The 19065-nt window shown below is 39.4% G+C and overlaps 1 protein-coding gene across 1 annotated transcript in view; it reads right to left on the bottom strand.

The window, feature by feature from the left end:
• LOC148675961 (uncharacterized) overlaps nt 1–18790 on the bottom strand; it is a 33274-nt gene extending 14484 nt beyond the window's left edge. Inside the window, exons 1-13 of the mRNA XM_088644235.1 lie at nt 18435–18790; nt 17852–17982; nt 14876–15001; nt 13386–13478; nt 12003–12065; nt 10741–10899; nt 10137–10286; nt 9152–9310; nt 8230–8385; nt 6074–6198; nt 5241–5432; nt 3958–4144; nt 1676–1785 (exon numbers count right to left, since the gene is read on the bottom strand). Coding sequence (XP_088500361.1) covers nt 1676–1785; nt 3958–4144; nt 5241–5432; nt 6074–6198; nt 8230–8385; nt 9152–9310; nt 10137–10286; nt 10741–10899; nt 12003–12065; nt 13386–13478; nt 14876–15001; nt 17852–17882 — 1551 coding nt within the window. The 5' untranslated portion in view covers nt 17883–17982; nt 18435–18790. The remainder of the gene's footprint in view (nt 1–1675; nt 1786–3957; nt 4145–5240; nt 5433–6073; nt 6199–8229; nt 8386–9151; nt 9311–10136; nt 10287–10740; nt 10900–12002; nt 12066–13385; nt 13479–14875; nt 15002–17851; nt 17983–18434) is intronic.
• Nucleotides 18791–19065: the final 275 nt, after the last annotated feature.

The raw sequence follows: 19065 nt of genomic DNA, 5'->3' as shown, positions 1-19065 counted from the left end.
TGGTGGCTCCTTATTGTTATGCGGTGCATTTTACTAGCATGGTTTGGGTGCACACATTCCCTTACAAGGCAAGGTCAATGCTGATCATTAATCAGACATACTAAGTGATCATCTTTACCCAATGTTACAAAATGTCTTTTCTGCTGGGAAAGGTGTGTCTCCCCAGAATGCATGTATGGTCTCCCAACGGTTTGATGAGCACTGTTGTTAGCCACATGTCGTGGTCTCCTCAGTCACCAGATCTGAGCCCAATAGAGCATTTATGGGATATTTTTCAGTGTCACCAGGAACAGCGTTTTCTATCTACATCAATGAGGAGTAGTTGACTCTTTCGCATGGAAGAATGGTTGCCCATCCCTCCTACAGAACTCCAAACACTGGTGAACTACTGTACAGAGCAGGCACAATTATGTAACTTTACATTAGTGTTTTCATCCATTCCAAGGTCCTTTGCAAGCAACAGGCACAAGGCAGCATACACCCTGGATAGGACAAGTCCATCGTAGGGTAAACACAGACACATAAACACCAGAGCCAATTTTCCCAGAAGCCAATAACCAGTATGTCCCTAGACTTTGGGAGGAAACCAGAGCACCTGGAGGAAACCCACACAAACCAGGGTAGAACATTCAGATAGAACCCTGGGTGTGGAATTGAACTGAGGGCCCCAGTATTGTGAGGCTGCAATCCTAACTACTGTACCGCCATGCCACATTGGTATTTCCATGGCTTTGTTTCATTGTAACAGGATAACTATCAGTACTGTCAAAAAAAAAAAAAACAGCTAAAGTAACCATGCAAAATTGCTGCCGTGTGCTTAGGTGATTCTTCGTTAATAAAAACACCAAATTGAAAGACTACACTGTTTAGGAGCATTCAACTATATATATTTAGTGCACGATTTTTCCACTTTTTTAAGACATTAGAGGAAATGCACTATGCATACTTACTGTACAGAGCTTCAAGTAAAGCTGTTTTTGTTCTGTGTTTTGGGAAACATGTCAGGCTGTGTGGCAATGTACAAAACCAAACATAACAACATTGCTGAAGCCAGTGTAGGTTTCTGAAAGAAAACAGCCACTATGTTTTTCACTACAGTGGAAATATTTACATCATAGATATCAGAACTTTGTCTTTCCTACTTGTTAAGACCTTATACTGTATGTCAGCATCTATAAGTTCAGTGGATGGGATTACGTCTAGATTTATTAATTGGTAACAGAAAACCACATCTCTGGGTTTGGCTGCTATTGTGCCAATTACATTTTTGTTTTGCTTTGTGATAGATCTATCAGCACTTGACAATTCTGTAACAAAATGGCAAAAAGGAAACCCTAGAGGTACAAAATGTAAGACAGGCACAAGGATTTTACACTTAGAGCAAAATGCATACAAAACACTATTTAAAACGGAAAAATTTAATGAAGGGATTTTACTGGCATCTAATACAGTATTTACAGTAGCATGCTCACAGACTCTTGCCAGTGTAAATGTTTCACATTAAGAACACCCATGTACTGTGTGAGCCTCACTGTTAGGCGGCAATGATAATATTATGCCCAGCATTCCAGTGAATACAAGTCTCTTGCTCAGCCAGTACATTATACAAATGCTGGTGTCCTAGTTTGGTGACCTAAAACAAAGTGAAATGAGTTTACAAGGAAAATGAACAAACCATATTCAGCAGGTCAGTGGTGTTCCCTAGTCCTTTCACGCTGTCATTGTCATCCAGGTCTTCGACTGCCCAGCCCTTGTCTTCTGACCTCTGAGCGTTACCAGACTTGTCTTTTCCAAATAAAAAGAAAATAAACATACTGTAATACAAGGAACACAACATTTTAGATGGTCCGCATCATGAACTTTTTACATAATTGGATGACATTCATAACACACAGAGGCTGCAGGCTACTACAAAAGGATTACACTAGAGGCAGAAGCTTCTCTTAGTTTCCGTGTGCCAAGGTTGTGAAGTTCTCACAGCTGCAGTGCCTCAACCTACATCATTATTTGCTGGAACCATTATCAGGAACCTCATTGGCAAACTGTGATTTTCTCCAACCATTGACATTCATAAAGAAAGGACAAGACATAACCTGTCCTTTTAAATCATGGAAACAGAAGAAGCTACCTTTTAGATACCTTTTGCCTTTCTAACACATTTATAACAGATTACAAAGCAAAGAGCACTTCTAGGTGTTTTGTGATCCAAAGATCTCATTCAGCCATTTCTTGAAAAGAGCCAAGGTATCACATTCAACAATGGCTGGCTAGCTTGTTCCGTACACCCACAACCCTTTGGGTGAAGAAGTTATCTTGTTTTTAAATGCACTATCACATAGTTTCCACTTGTGCCCTCAGCTTTGTGTTTCACTATACTTCCCGAAGAGGTCCACTGAATTGACTTTGTCAGTACCATTGAGGACTTTGAAAACCTGTGTCAGGTCTCCTCATAACCTTCTCCGTTCAAAAGAGGATTCTGTTCCTTCAGCCTGTCAATGAAGGAGATTCCCTGGGATGTACAGTATCTGGTTACTCTTCTTAGACTCAGCCGAGAGGACACATGTGAAACACAAGTGGTAGATGCATTTAACAGAGAACAGGAGGCACTTCTTTACCCAAAAGGTTGTGGGTTCTCAGTCATGGTCAATTAGTGACGTGACCCAGGCTGGAACCAGTGGCATCTGAGCAATATCGCTCCAAAAGGATATTAATATGTAGGCTGCTTGGCTAAGTTTTTACAAAGCACTTGTAGGGCATTTTAACTAAACATATATGTAACATGAAATATAATATCTCTGAAAGGAATAACAATTAATATTAACGGTATGCTGGTGTGAATTTAAATCATTAAGTCACTGTTATTGAAAGACTACACTAGTGTTGATAGAGCAAAAAACAGGGTAATGTGATTTTGAGTGAATAACATGCAAATAATTTTAAAACAGAGAACAAGAGGTACACCATGTGTTTGAAGATGAATACATACTGTATGTCTTATTTCAAGAAACAGCTGGAAATTATCCTCAATCAATTAGCTACTAAAACCCAACTGAAAGAGATTGGCCAAAGGCCCACCATAATTTAAGCATAAACATTCTTGTTTTATTATGGATGGATTTTTGTAGCACACTTAGCCCTTTTTTGGGGTCAACTGACGCTTTTAAAATATTGCCCGTTTCCCCCAACACAAAGTTGTTCACAAAAAATGTAAAAAGCCATTTTGCCTTGTCCAGTATTTCCTGACGTTAAATTGTAAGGTGAAAACAATGTTCCTAGAGATGTTTCTCAGAATCCACATTTAAATGAATGGGCAGAGGGCCATCATAAGACAGGACTGCAGTTATGAAGACCTGCCACTTTTGGCCTCCAATCCTTGTAAGTAGCCACACACCAGGTAATAATAATCCTTACATCCTTGTCTTTCTGCACATTTCAATCAAAAGCGCGTTACAGGTAATGAAGAATCCCCTCCACAACCACCAATGCGTAGCACCCACCTGGCTGATGCGACAGCCGCCAAAGTGGGTAACAATTAGGGAATTAATTAGATTAGTGGTGATGACTGTTGTTGCATATTCTCACATGGGTGTAATTAAGTTGCTTGGTATATAGGGAACATGCACAGTGCTTAAGGTATGTTGAGAGCTGTTTGACTAGAAAACTCAGAAAAGGCCTTTCTGGACTTGTGTTGCTGTTGCTTTTTTTTTTTGGTGTACAGACCCTTGGTTGAGGATAGGGTCTGTCATAGATTATAATGTCAGTATTACTGTGGCTCTGGTACTCTAAAAACTAATATTTCAGAAAAACAAAGTTCTTGTCTTCCCTCAGTGCAAGATCCATTCTAACACCACATTATATAAACTGTCTGCTACAGTACATGCATTCTGTCACCCACTCATGGTGTGTCACCAGTTTGTTACATAGTAGTGAAAAAAAAAGTTTTATTAATTTACATACAGCTGTTGGAAGTCTCTGCAACCTTCTTGTGGTGAATTCCATTTGGCACCCTGGAATCAGGCAGGTTCAAGCTAGGAAGTCTGGCTGGCACCGTTTGGCTTGGAACAGGAAGAGAGGAGTTGAGGAAATTCCCTCTCGGTGGGGGCAGTGTCCTGAACATTATCCCAAACTGGTCTGGAGAACGCTCCTACAAAAGGACACAAGAACAACATATCTCAATTGTGATAAAATATAACACATGTGGCTGACAAATTAACTAACCTCACAGGATAATCAGTGTTCTAGGTCTTAATTATAAATTTATAGATTTCATCACTTCTTATTTTTGCTTAAAATTATTGTTTTGGCTCATGAGCCACTCATGAGCCACTTTCCCAGCACTCTCTGCCCAGAGAGCAGCTTAGAGACCACAGCTTTGATTGGTGGTTGTGGATTCCATGAAACTACCATCAAATCTATTGATGTATCACAGGGGAAGAAAAGTTTATGTCTGTGGCTCTTCAGATACCTGAGGGACTAGGTAATTAACAAGCTAATTTTACCTAATCTGTAAGTGGCACTTCATCTATATATCTGTTCTCATCTGTAAAGTACAAATTAATAACTACATGTGATCATCAAGGATGTGGTCTGATATTCTCAGGTCAGCATGTTAATACTTGCCAACAAGGCTTAAGACAATTAAACGCCAGTCCTGTTTTTTTTCCCCAAACTAGAAGGAATACAAAGAGAGCCCTGTGAGAATAATCTGAGACTCTTCACAAACTATGATGAAATAACATTGCCATCTAGTGGAGATAAAGAAATTGTAAGAGATTCATCTTACTCTCTTAAGTCATGCTTTTGTTTCAATATATTGTGCATAATGCAACACAGTACGTGACTTTGGCATGACCATCATTTCAGTGGCTGCATAAACCAAAAAAAAACACTCCATCTAATTATGTGGACAGATCAGTAATCGTTTTTTGTCTCTTCTACTCTTTATTGAGAGGATAGATTTTTCTATACTGCTGTATAATCAATGGGGTCTTGTGACTTGAGATCACAGGTGTGATGTGTTTTGAACTTTCAGCAAGCATCCATAGCTTTCTCTATGACTAGGTGTCCGTGAACCTTTTTAATATAGAGAAGATATGAAAGGGTCAGCTTGACTTCTATTTTTATTACTGAACTTTGAACATATATCAATTCAGAGCAAATTTACAATCTTATATACAAAGCAGCAGTTGATTATAAAAAAACAGGAAAACACTCAGATAACAAGTGCTAGGATTACACACCCTTTCTCTGCGCCTGACACGTGCTGATAGGGTCCTCCTGAAAGTGCCAGAAGCAGAGGTGTCCCCTAGGAGCTCTGTATAGGATTTTTCCAGGTAGTTCTCGTTCAAGTCATCCTCCTGAAGGATTACAGGCTCCGAGCCCTTAGGTCTGGGAACAGCGAGGACCAGCATATGACATCCACCGCAGGACACCTTAAACACAAGAATGATTCCACAATGTGCACTGACATCCACAGCCACTGAAAAACGTCTATCACATCTGAGTGTTGTCTGAATCATAAAACCGACACATGGAAGCACTTGTGTTATTTCTGAAACAGGTACCAAGACAACTGGATGAGTCTAATGCAACTCTTTCATAGACTTTCAAAACATAAAGTCTGAGCGTAGTGTCCCAGTCCATTCCAAAGGAGACAAAAGAACATGATGCTCGCAGACTACAACACAAGCAACTCTGTGTGGCATGAGTCTAAACCAGCTTTCTCCTTCACTAACACTGATCTTGAACACTGGCACATTGACATTGAACACTGGCGCAGCTTAGCCAACATGTAAAATATAATTTATACAATATGAAAAAAAGTGACTATGTAGATGAAACCATAAAAATGTACTTGTACTATTCGTTTCTGTTCTTAACACCATACACTCAGAAAAGGAAAGCAGAATCTGGATTAATATAAATGTCACATTATAAATTGTCAATCCACTTTGGAGAAGTTTGAGCACATATGGATCATTCCAAATTATGGGATGGGCACTAAAAATAAGACATCAGTTCATAAGACTAAATTAATACTGATGGCAATCTGATAGGAAGAGCTTGTGCTTACAGACTGCACTAGGTACTTGAGGAACCGAGTGCAAAGAGTTGGCTTGAACTGGTTGGTAAAATTCTCCTCCCCCAGTCCCAGTTTCCCATGTCGTCCATCTCCAAACGTATAAAGAAGACCATTCCCTAGTGTTAGAAAAAAACATATCTCGGTCACAAATCAACAAGTACGTACATGAAATCTAACCTTGTCTACACAGCATGTACAGTATATTCACTAATTGCTATCACTTAAAGTTAGCTTTATTGTATTGGTTTTGTGAAATCATATTAAGTTACAGTGCCTTGCAAAAAGCCTTCAGACCCCTTACTATGGTGTCCCATTTTGTAAAATTCCAAAAGGATGCATACACATATCTTTAAACCTGATATTCGTGTCAAAACCTGAATGCTCTGACAGAAAACCTCTGAGAGGATTGCTTATAGATAACAGTCTTCAAGTCTTTTCACAGATTATGAATTGGATTCAAGTGAGGAATTAAAGAGGGCAGCTCAAAGATATTCACTTTATTATTTTTACACCACTCTCCTAATGAAAATTGAATTTTCCCCCCACTTTTAATTCTGAAGAACATCTTCGTCAGTATGTGGCTTCATCTATGTTCCCATCAATCTTAACATGTTTCCCAGTCCCCGCTGATGAGATGAACTATAAAATAATGCTGAACCACCAAGCCTGACAGTAAGGGTGGGTTAACTGAGTAATGCTCTATGCTGAGTCAGCTGAAACGCTTTACATTTAGATCAAAAAGTTCAAATTATGAATTGTTTGACCACAAAACCTTTGCCACATGTTTGCAGTATCAACTCACTTGATTTTTTTGCAAACCCCAAGTGGGATTTGAGATTTTTGTTTTCAGTTTCACACAAGACCCTTCTGTGGAGTGACCACAAAACTCTTAACTCTTTCAGCATTGCCATTGGCAAGACGGTGGCATTCCTAACCAGTTTCCTCCTTGTCTGGAAGGAATAGCCTGATTTAGGCAGTGTCTGAATGTCTTCCTCCTCTTTATGATTAGCTTCACTGTGACCTAAGAGCAATTAAGGGGATTGCAAATACTTTACAGCCTTCTCCTCAGCTGTGCCTTTATATAGTTTTATCTCCGAGTTATTTTCAAAGCTCCTTTGTCTTCATGGTTGAACCTTTGCTTGGAATTTACTACCTGACTGAGGAACTTTACAGAGATAATGTATTCATTATGAAATCATGAACCATGAAACCACTGTTATCGCACTATTATTATTAATTCCTAGCTATAGGCAATTATCCATCCATCCATTTTCTAACCACTTCATCCAGCTCAGGGCTGGTGTGGGGGGAATCTATCACAGAACCTACACAGATACAAACACGCACAACCTCATGCCAGGGGCAATATTTCCAGAAGCCAATTTACGTACCAGAATTTCTTAAGCTTGTGGGAGGAAACTTGGAGCACTTGGAGGAAAACAGAGATAGCACTTCATGCAGATAGCACCCCAGGCCTGGAATTGAACCTAGGGCCCCAGTGCTGCAAGGCACCAATGCTAACCACTACTGGGCCACAACCTAACAAATTGTATGGTATGTTAAGGTAATGTTGTGCATACATTTGTCACAGCAAAGGGTTTGAATACTTCAGCAATTATGAATATACAGTATGTTTTTTATATATTAATTGTTTACTTCTTGTTCGTTTTTTGCTTTAGACATGTGGAGTAGGTTGTATATAATAAATGTTAACCGCTACTTCAAAGTGTCATGACAGTGAAAACTCTGCAAGTGTCTGGATACTGTAGATTCTGTGTATATGGTACTGTACATCTACTCCTTACTGTAATTCAAAGTTAGGTTAATTTAATGCTTTTTTATTATTAAATTATTATAAATGTGAATAGATAGGTACAGTATGCTCATACTCAACCTGTCAGATTTACAAAAGCACACTGCAAAGTCTTTTATGTACCTCAAGGATACTGGAATGTGAAATCAACTTAAACTTCCAGCTTTCTTAAAGAGGTTAATGATTTCAGACTGGCTGTCTGTCAGGGTAGGAGGAAAGTAGGACTGGGTGAACCGGAGGAGCGGAATGGACAAGCCTGCTACACTCTGCTGGTTACCTTAGGAAAAACTCAAACTAAGACACCCTACTGTCTCGTCTCTATCAGATGTCTTACCTGTTATGACTGCTGTGTGGTTTTCCCCACACACCACCAGGCGGACTTTCCTTTCCCTGAAGTACTCTACAGCTCTGGGGACAGAGGTCTCAAAGGTAAAGGTCCCGTGTCCCAGCTGTCCAAACTGGCCCAGCCCGAATGTGTACAAGTCACCATCTTAAAAGGAAAACAAAAATGAGATATCACTTTAGCCTGCAAATCACAGTGCCTTCATGATTTCAACTTCAGTAGTTCACATCAGTAATAGCATTCCTTTCAGAGATGAAAAGAAAATAAAAACTGCTTAACTAACACATTTCAGGCACCATGTACAGTAAGTTAAGTTAAAATGCACTACAAGCTCTTTGTGCAAAAACGTAGCCCAGCAACCTTTATACTGATACTGTATATCCTATCAGAGTACTATGGCCCGTGTGACACTGGTTAAAGTCTAGGTTCCTATTCTAAAGAGGTCCACTGGGTTGACTTTGTCAATGCCTTTGATTAATGTCAATACTTTTATCCAATCTCCTTGTAGTCTTCTCCATTCAAGACTAAAAGGACTCAGTTCTAGGACTTCAGCCTAGGGATGAAGGGCTCTGATAAGTGGGCATGCCACAGAAGCACATTTGCCAGTTCTCATTCTCTCCATGCAGGTACAGCTCCCATTACTAGAAAGCTGAGTCTTAAACAATCGGTTTTTCCAGGCTGGGTGAAAATACAAAAGGATTAAAAACACAATTTGTGTCGTATTCAACAACATTTCTTATGTTCATATGTCTCTAATGACACAGTGCCATTTCCAGCTTTTACTTCCGAGAGTTGTCTCAGCCTCTCAGCTTACAGTGACTTTCAGGTATGTCACTGTTCCATGGCAAGAGAAAACACAGAGAAAATCCCACTTGGTTTCTCAGCAGGTGAGTGGAGTGAACAGGGCTCCTACCTGTCAGGATTACAGTATGGCCCCCACCACAGGCCACCTGGGTGACCCTGCCTGGTATCCCCTGCACAAACTGGGGAACCCTGGTGTTGTTTAAGTGCTGTGGGGGCAGCCCCAGCTTTCCATGGTCAGACTCGCCGAATGTGAACAGCTGCCCATCGGCTGCAATGGAACACAAAATAACTGCAATGGAGTAACAGGTCCAAACGTCAATTCACTATGCGTTCCGCGTATCTCTCTTTCAGAAAGGAACACAGCACCAAGTCTTTAGGCTCAGTCTAGAGGTGTACTAATTGGTTACCTGGTTATGTAGTTTCCTTTAATAATAATAACAACAACAACAACAATCGATTTATAAAGTGCTTTTCCAAACCCAAGGATGCTGTACATAGAGATAAGGCAAAAGGCAAAAAAAGTACAATAAGGGGTACAACAAAAAATACATGAGTATACAAGTTTAAAAAGCAAGAATGTAGGACAATGAGACATAGGCCCTGGTAAAAGGGCAATTATTAAGTTTGGATCTGAAGAGAGTCAAAGAATTTGTCTCTCGTAGAGTCTGAGGAAGGCTATTTAAAGATCTGAGAACTACCCTATTTGATCACTCAGCTAAAATCAAAGTGCCTGTACACATCTTTTGCTTCAAATTGTCAACCTGCTTCAAACTAGATTGTATCCATTCACTGAAAAACAAGTTGCCAATATATTGATGCATGGACTCCAGTGTTTACAGAAATCATCCCTTTAATTATGACATGGTGCTTTCTACAGTTCTATGCATGTTTGGAATAAAAGAGAGAAACTGAACTCTGTGAGAATACACAAAATAGGTCAGAAAACGTGAAAAAACAAATTGGCACACACAGGTCACATGTCTGATTAAGTACACTGAATCGAAACATGGTAAAGTCTTATTTTAGTACTGAGTGGACATAAAGTACAGAAATACTCCTGTTGAGAGTAATAAAAAGAAAAACTGACACCCCACCTGTCACAAGAGCAGAGTGATAATATCCACAGGACACCCAAACGACTGGCTTCCCCACACTCACTTCCTGAGGGACACATGCACCGTTTTTGTTGGCCAGTCCAATCTGACCTTCAGAGTTGTCTCCCCACATGAAGAGCTTCCCTTCCTCTGGAATGACAAAAAGAGCCCTGGAATAACCACACCACAAACTAACTGCTTTCTAAATGAGATGCTGTGAATAATTATTTTGGGCTTATCAAGTCAAAGAATCAGATCTTATCCCAGAAGAGTTCCATTCTTCCATTTGTGCTTTTAGCAAGCTAAATAAAATACTGTAATATTACAACAGATGTCTTGCTTACTGTGTTTATAGTCAACACTGTGTCATATACACATTGCTATGCACTTTGTAAAATCCATTTAACTTCACACCTTGAAAGACATAAAGACGCAGCTTTAAAAACCTTGAACCTCAGTTCTGACAAGTGTTTTTGTACCTAGTTACCTGGTGAAGACCTAATCCATATCCTGGGGAATCTTGCCCACCAAATACCTCGTCAGATGCTGCCCTGACAATCCGGCCAGAAGCAGAGCCCACTTTATTCACCTGGGGCGGTCTTACCTGTGAGCGCGGCGGACATGTTGGACCCCGCTGCCAGCATCTTAACGCGAGTCTCGGTGTTGAAGAAGTCCAGCTGGTGGAACGTTGTTCTCTCCTCAAAGTCGCCCAGACCCAGCTGGCCTTCATTATTGCCCCCAGTAGAATACAATTTCCCTTGGGCTGAAAACAGAGGCACCAGCAGAACAATACAGAAAGAAACATCCGGGAAGCCGTGAGTGATGGAATTATTAGGTATGAAGCGTACTTAGTTCAAGTAAGGCTTATTCCATACTGAAAAGAGAAGAAAAGAAACACCTGAAGGAGGCTGTATGACACCTGAAGAAGGCTCCACAGCCGAAACCTTATCTTCTCTTTTCAGCATGGAATAAACCTTTACTCCTTCCTTTGAAGCATACTTTAACAACAGGCCGTTAACAGGCCATTAACAATGCCAGGGTGATGAACTTCTGCAATACAGAAGACTTAAAACAAATAATGGCCAGAATTAATAGCAGGTTGAATTGTGCCCAGTAGTCCAGGGATTGGCAAACCAAACGAGAAGTCATTTTTTTAATTTTCTTCAATAACCAAGTATTTTGAGTGCTGCACAAGTTGGATATTTATTAATGTCAACACTTTCTATAGATGTTGTTATATATTGACCACACTTAAGAAAAATAACCTATCAATTCTAAAAAAAAACGTTAAAAAATTGCTTGTTTTTAGTGAAGCTAATCTGCATTGCACACAGCATGAAACAGGTTCAACTCAAACCAAACATGATAAAATTCATGCAATGCAGAGAGCGGGACTGGCCTGGAATGTGAAAATGGATGAGATGGATTCCCATCTGCAGCTGGCATTTCAGAGTGTTTAGGGACCAGTAGCCTACGGTTTTAAAACTGATAGTATTTAATGATAAATGTCTGATTGTGAACATCTGGGTACAGCTGTTACATCATTTTACTGTAAAGATTCACCAGCCAAAGGGCTGCGTGTGATTCTGAGGCCAAATGTTGCTGGCCCCTGAAGCATTGTGGGACCATAAACAGCATGACCTTTTTTCCTTTCTCTACATATTGTAATTTCTAGCAAGACAAATATGGCTCTGAGGTTTACATTCATGGCCTTGAGGATTATTTCTATATAAGGATCATTTCCATAGATTATTTCCATATTCTTAACTTATATATTGTAACATACATATATTAACCTCAGCGTTTCAACTGTATGTAAGAAAAATCTTGGGTTTTTTTTCCTGAAATTTGCTCAGAAGGACTTACCTGTGTAAACTATGGTGTGGTTTCTTCCACATGCTGCAAGCTTCACCTTTTCTGACTTTAAAGCTTTAATAAAACAACAAAAATATTATCAAAAGAAAAACTTCAAAACTAGACAATTTTCATTTTTAAATGCTGTATATACCATAGTTGTGGCAGACCACTTTAAGAAAGGGTTGCAGTTACAAATGATCTGCCACTAGAGGCCACTATATAACCCCCAATCTATGTAAATAGCCACAGTGGGTATAACCAAACTATTGAATAACTTGTGAAGGGCTGAGTATTTCACATTCTCACATGGATGTAATTAGGGTTTTGTGTTCTGTTAGCTCTATCTTTTTCTTCATAGAGCATGCAAAAATACTCATGGGGAGAAGGAGGACAGTACTGTAACACATCCACATCAGAGCCTTACAAAGCATATTCCAAACTGACACCTGAAGAAGGCTCCACGGCCGAAACGTTGTGTTCCCTTTCTTCTTTTTTTCAGCATGGAATAAACCTATTACTTGTTCCTTTATTCCAAACTTTCCACACATCACACACATTCGCCTTCTGACACACTGCAAGTACCACAGTTCCTTGCAGGAGAGGACGTAACAATTGAAAAGAGGCATGCCTCTTGCTGATGTCACTGCAAGCCTGCAGGCACCTGGGAAGTCACCACATGTACTGTTCTGCCCACAGCAGAGAGCCCTGGCTGAGCTATTCCGATCCCTGCCACCGGAGGCACTCTAATAGATGTACGCAGACACATAGGGAAACCTCGTTCTCACAACTGATGTGTGACTACACAGACTACAGAGACTTGATAGAGACATGGCTCAAACTTTAATTAGGTATGTCTGAGCCATAGAGCTCGGCCTGTGGCCCAGAGCCTTATATATTATATTTATATTTTACCCTTATATTTATAAGCATTTATTTTTCCTTAAACTAATAGATATTGTTGTGTAGATGAAAAGCCATTCTGGATAAATAATGCAGCTGTTTGCAAGTTTTAAATCCCTTACCCAAATCTACCTTTATGTACAGTATTTAAAAAACATTCTCCTGAATATACAGTATATACAATCTTAAGACTCTTAAGGGATTGTGTTTTATTTTAACTTTTTGACTCAGCAGACACAGTGTTATCACGATGTTCTGAGTTCTGGCTGTATTTAAACCTTAGAAAGTACAGTGATTTTGCCCGGTCCTAGAATCATCTTTGCCTCCTACCTCACTTCAGCCCTTGAGTGCCAAACAGACTACTTTCTGACAAGATTAAAAGCCAAGGTGGCAGCCTTAATTGCTAGCAAAACAATACCACACTCTGCACGCAGTTAGCTAGTGTACACTTGTTACAGACACAAAGAAGAAACAATGGGTGGAATGACTAACCTTTCACACAAGTGGGTTTGTTCACTGTGCTCTTTGTTCCGAGCCCCAGCTGGCCCCAATTATTGCTGCCAAACATGTACAGCTTGCCATTTTCTAGGGGATTAAAAAGATACATTGAGCAGCAACAGAGAAAGACGGTAACAGCAGCAGACTGGCTTCCCAAGAGGCATATTAGCCACAGACTGACAGCCTCATCTCCTTGATGCAGCTGCTCAGGAGGCATTTGGTTTTCTCATCACTTTCTACTCACTCATACTAACGGCAAAGATAATGCATCTCAAATTACATCTGGTCAGAGCACTCTTACTCTATGTGAGCATACTATAGCTCATACAGTAAGAGTACTTTACAGAAAATACAGAAAACATATACTCCCACTTCTTTGTCTTATGACTGTAGACCACGAAAAGCATCTCATCTCCAATAAAACAGTGGACTCCAACAAAATTACCTTGTCATAGCCCTTCAAAGCAAGCACTCCTTGTAATTAATGCTTTAAAATCATTAGACAATTGTGAACATGCTTAGGTGTGCTGGCAGTGACAGAAATGGGAATGTCATAAAATAATCTTACATAAACTAGTGATACACACAGGGAATGCATTTGCTAATCGCTACACACAGTACATACAGTACACTGCTATATCATCAATAAAAGTGTAAGAATATCACATTGCAAAATGTAAACATGAACATAATTCAGTCCTTTATCTCACCGATTATATCTTATCAATAATACCATATTAAAGATCCAGCTCCTAAACCACCCTCAGGGTATGCTCATCTGGGCTTGTTAATATATGCAATATACACACGTCCCACACGAAGAACTCCTGCTCCTTGTCAGCTATACCTAGCTTTGTAACTTCTCATTTATTATTATTAAATTCGCTTTTTTTATCCAAATAAGCTCACGTGTATAATTATACAATTGGACATTTTCTTAGAACAATCTTTGAGAAGGACCCTCAAAGCTACAGCAGTAGCCCCTCACCAGGGATTTTAACCCATAAGTCCAGAGCCCAGACCACTACCCCGACACTGCTGTCTTTTCCTGCTTTTCACATTCTAAACTTCACTGACAGAATAAAACTCCTTGAGATGCATCACCTCATTTCCAAGGGGGTCCTGTTGCTTCTAACCATGCTTCCTTGGCTAAATATATTCATACACCACTATCAGTACAAATATGGTTATCTCATGGAGATTAAACAAACTATACTCTTTTTGGTTTTCCCATCTGCCTCTTGTCATTTCCCATTATTCTCTCAAACTTTTTACTATGCTGATCCTGAAGAGTAGAAATAAGCAATGTAATGTACCTGTACTGTACGAATGTCTTTGCTCCCCATATAAACAAGAATGAACAAGACTTACCCCAAGACCTTCTGTAATCACTCAGCATTGAACTGTCATACATTCAAGATTCAATGGTGATTATTCACTATATTACTTTCCCACCCAGTCAAAAATCCAGTAGTCAGGATTACCTGTTATCAGCGCGGTATGCTCATCCCCACACGAGATTTGCTTAGCCTTATCGTTTTTCAGCCAAAACTTGCTAGGGACGTTGTCTGCAAACTTGCTCTTCCCAAAGGTGAAGACGGCTCCCGATTCTGCAGAGAAAAACAACGAGACAGCAGCTGTCGATGTGCAAAAGATGAAAACTGCAGCGCATGGTTTTTCACCTATTTAAAACATTCTTTTGGTCTGACATCCATGCTATAAAGACAATAGCTGCCCATGTTAAATTGTTTAACAAATATTTTAATTTTCAAGTAGTGAAAAAAACAAACATTAAATGTAATTAATATCAAAGGCCTTTTTAAGCTAAATTTCTAATATATTTAAACATGACTAATTAATTATGACTACACAGACTTAATAAAGTTCTATCCAAGGGCATCTCCAGATTTGTTCCTTAATTATTTTTTAATTATTTAAAGAAAATTATTAAAGTATTTTTTGCAGTGTCAAATTCCTCTAAAAAACAGTTCCTAATCATTCAAAACAGTGAGTGATGCCAGCAAAATTTAAGCCTTAGTTTCATTTTCTCTTTTTTCAGGCTGTATTGAAATTAATATGGTTATTGTTTTTCCAGAGATCTGAATTTGTTTTTAAACATATGCTACAGTTTCCTGCAAGAGAAGAGTTATTTGCCCCAGTCACATAATCTAATGTCAGATGTAGGAGACTTTTAACAAAGTGTTGATTTCAAAACATGGCATGTTTAACCCAAAAAAGATGATGAAATTGAGAAATTAGACAAATACAAAGTTAATAATCATTGATGAAAACTAGACCATGAAAGCATTCTGTCAGAACCAAAAACAAAGGTGATCTCTTGCATGTTCACAAACATGTTACAAAGAATCTATTTTAATTTAACATTTTCTGTTAAGCCGAGTGGCTCACCAGTTCATGTACTATGAAGTACAGTCCAGGTGTTAAGATTTTTTTTTAAAAAAACATTATATTTTCTTTGTGGAATTCAATTGTGGAGAATCTAAAAGTTCATATCAAAGTATCTCCCATCTCACCACCTTAGCATGTGTTCTTACATAGTGAGGTACAGTATCATTGTTGTCTTCTTTCAACAAAAGAGATATAACAAGACAGTAAATTGGAGAAGCATGTATTCAGTTATCCTCTCTGAATGGTAGTCTGTAGCCTTGAACTCAGGCACCTCCAGAAAAACCGCCTTTTCAGGAGAAAGATTACATAAACAAAGAGAACGAATAAGTCTCATACACATTCCTAGATAACACTGAATGTCAGAATTGCAGAATTTAGAAACAAAAAAATCAAAACGTGGAGTTTATTCGCCAGGGATCTGCCAGATGTGCCAGCTGTACGGCCTCTGCTGATCTACAGTAGCTTCAGGAGTATCGTTCATTGCTCTCATTGCTTAAGATTAGCAAATCAATGAGCTGAACGAAAGTGCTGTTATCTCTGTCTGGACTTCCTTATCTGTGGTGGTGTCCTGGAGCCGATCCCCGAGTTTCTTAGTCTTGATGATCTGCTTCCGGGGTTCCACTGTGGAGCAAACTTGTTTTGCAATGCATTGCGGAGGGCTGTCAGTACAGGCTTCTATATCTGTAACACATCTTTTTCTGTGTTATTGCTCTGATAATGTGGTATCCATGTAGGTAAAATAGGTGCACAAAGGTCAGCAGTTCCAGCACCACCACCTCCATTTGTACAAGGAGAAATTGGACTTGTGGCCGTCTTCACTGCAATTATTCCTCAGGCAGTAACATCCTTTCTCATTTGTAAAGTCTTATCTTTCCCTACCTTTGTGTCTCCACTTTCCTCCTCTATTTTATTACTGTGTTGTTTGATCTCTCAGGCTCAGAGCTTATTGTATTTGCCCACACTCTGTGGCAACAGCTTGGTCTTCAAAAACTTCAGAGATGCTACAATACATGGCTTTCAGCACCAAAATACTACAACCCTATTTTTAGCAGTACAGATTTGTTATAAACGTATATAATTATCATGTTTTCCTACATAAGTACCCTCCCCCACAAAAAAATTACAATTGTATGTACAACACATTTCGTCTCTAGATAGAAAACCAAGTTCATTTTTCCTCATCACCCTTAGGACAATACACAGAAAACAAGACAAGTCCTCATTTGTAAAATAAAAATGTTAAGATCTGCCACAGTGATGCTGTAACGAATATCAATTACTTCAAACTGATGGGGCTGACTACAAAAGCAAGACGTAATTGACAACTGACAGAGGAATGTTTAAATTCGACGTGAGAAAATAAAAAAAACTAACTAAAACAAAAATAAATTATTAAAAATATGCCTAACTGCATTAATCGTGCAATAGTATAAAAGACAAAATGTCAACAACAATAAGAACTTCTAGCAGAGATTCGTAGCGTTAAGTTTAAATGTATTTTTCAATTCATTGAACATGAACACGCTGTAGCTTGCTAGTGCCAAAATCAACTTAACTACCAGCAAACAAACACAAGAGTAAAGAAAGAAGTTGTGTCATTCGTATTCCCAGTTACAGTCGTTTTTCCCATTAACGGAAGCGTCGTCCATAACTGCGTACTTAATACATTGAGGTAACGAAAATATCTTACTTTTACTGTATTAATTTTGGAATACGTAGCCTCAGACATCAGTATATTGGTATATACAATTATTTCTACAATACGATGCAAAACCAGAGGCAACGTTCAAGCACCAAAATGGAAAAGTGCACAGAGTCGTTCGGCTAATGTGTGACACAACGTGCATTTTAAATGAATGATACGAGATCCGACTTCTGTAACCATATGCTACTTGATTCAAAACAAAAACCGGGGCACTTTTTGATCTGCAAGACAGGCAACATCTGCTGCAATCATCGATCACACCCAAAGGCTACGACTACTGCTCAGGTCTTCCCAGCGTCTCCCCCTCCCCTCCACTGAAGCAAATGAATGATGCAATGCATTTTACCGGGAATCTCGTCTTCTGCTTCCCCTGCCATTTTTCTCCCCAGCTTGCGGAGCACAGGCGGCTGTCTGTCGGGGATGTCCCCGGAAGTAAACAAACATTCGCCTCTAGCAACCAGAGGTCAGCGCTGAAAGCTGGAGGAGGAGCAGAGGGGAACGCGAGTTTAATACGATTGTCTACTCATTCACTTTTCCTCAAGCAATTAGTACCGTACATAAGTTTTCGAGATCCTGTAATTTAACCCTATGAATACATTTTACGTATATTGAACTACACTTGCAGCTCTTTAATCTTTTTATTTGAAATAATATAATTGTTAACAATTGAGTGCAAATGTTACTGTGAGATATGTGTGAAACCCATTGCGATAGCACATGTGCAATTATGGTTCAGGAATGATCAAACACGTTAGAATTAAGTAATCCTTATTCATAAAACCCACTGATCTGTCTATATTTCTTTTCTGATGTGTGGATAACTAGTCTGTGAATATGACGTAAATTCTTTCCCAGCCTCTATTTTAACTGTGAAAGTCCTGCATCAGTTGTGAGAAACGGCAGTACTACTAAAGCGCTAATGCATAGACCTGGAATTCTGTATAGGCTTTTGGTGGTCTTCGGCACCCTCTTCAATCCCAGCCATCCTGAACAATGCGGTTCTTAGGCTCTTCCCCTGCCCAGACTTCTCATAGTCCAGCTTCTGGGGGGGAATGGTGGAGAAAACGATGCCAGAGCCTTCCTGTACTGCTCTCTGTCTACTCAATGGAGTTCTTTCCTGGGTCTAGTGGTGCCACTGTTCCCCCAGTTTCTTTTCTGTGTCTCCCGAGTGAGTCTACCGACTGGGGCTTATGTATTGAGAGATAATGGCTTAGTCCTAATTAACACGTACATGGCTATTGGTAACAATTCACTGTTTATTCTTCCCCTGTTCTGGAATCCCCTCCCAGTTACAAGCGTAGTTAAAACCTGACATGCAACTTCATATCTCGCCTCTGAACTGTGAAGTAATTGCCTGGCATCTGATATGAGGTGAAGCACAAAGCAAAAAAATAGGTGTATTCCTGAAGCTTTCTGTATCGATGCTTTGAAAAAAACAGTAAAATATTCTAAATCAAGTAAATGAAAAACCAGGTTGAATATTATTACCGTGATAACCATTTCACCCGGAGTCTTGGAATTTTTACAGTGTGAAAAATGGAACACTTTCAACCCTCTGAT

The sequence above is a fragment of the Lepisosteus platostomus genome, chromosome 2 (genome assembly GCF_059453375.1).
Source record: "Lepisosteus platostomus isolate fLepPlt1 chromosome 2, fLepPlt1.hap1, whole genome shotgun sequence".
Taxonomy (NCBI): domain Eukaryota; kingdom Metazoa; phylum Chordata; class Actinopteri; order Semionotiformes; family Lepisosteidae; genus Lepisosteus; species Lepisosteus platostomus.
This window is presented reverse-complemented; position numbering and strand designations above follow the sequence as displayed.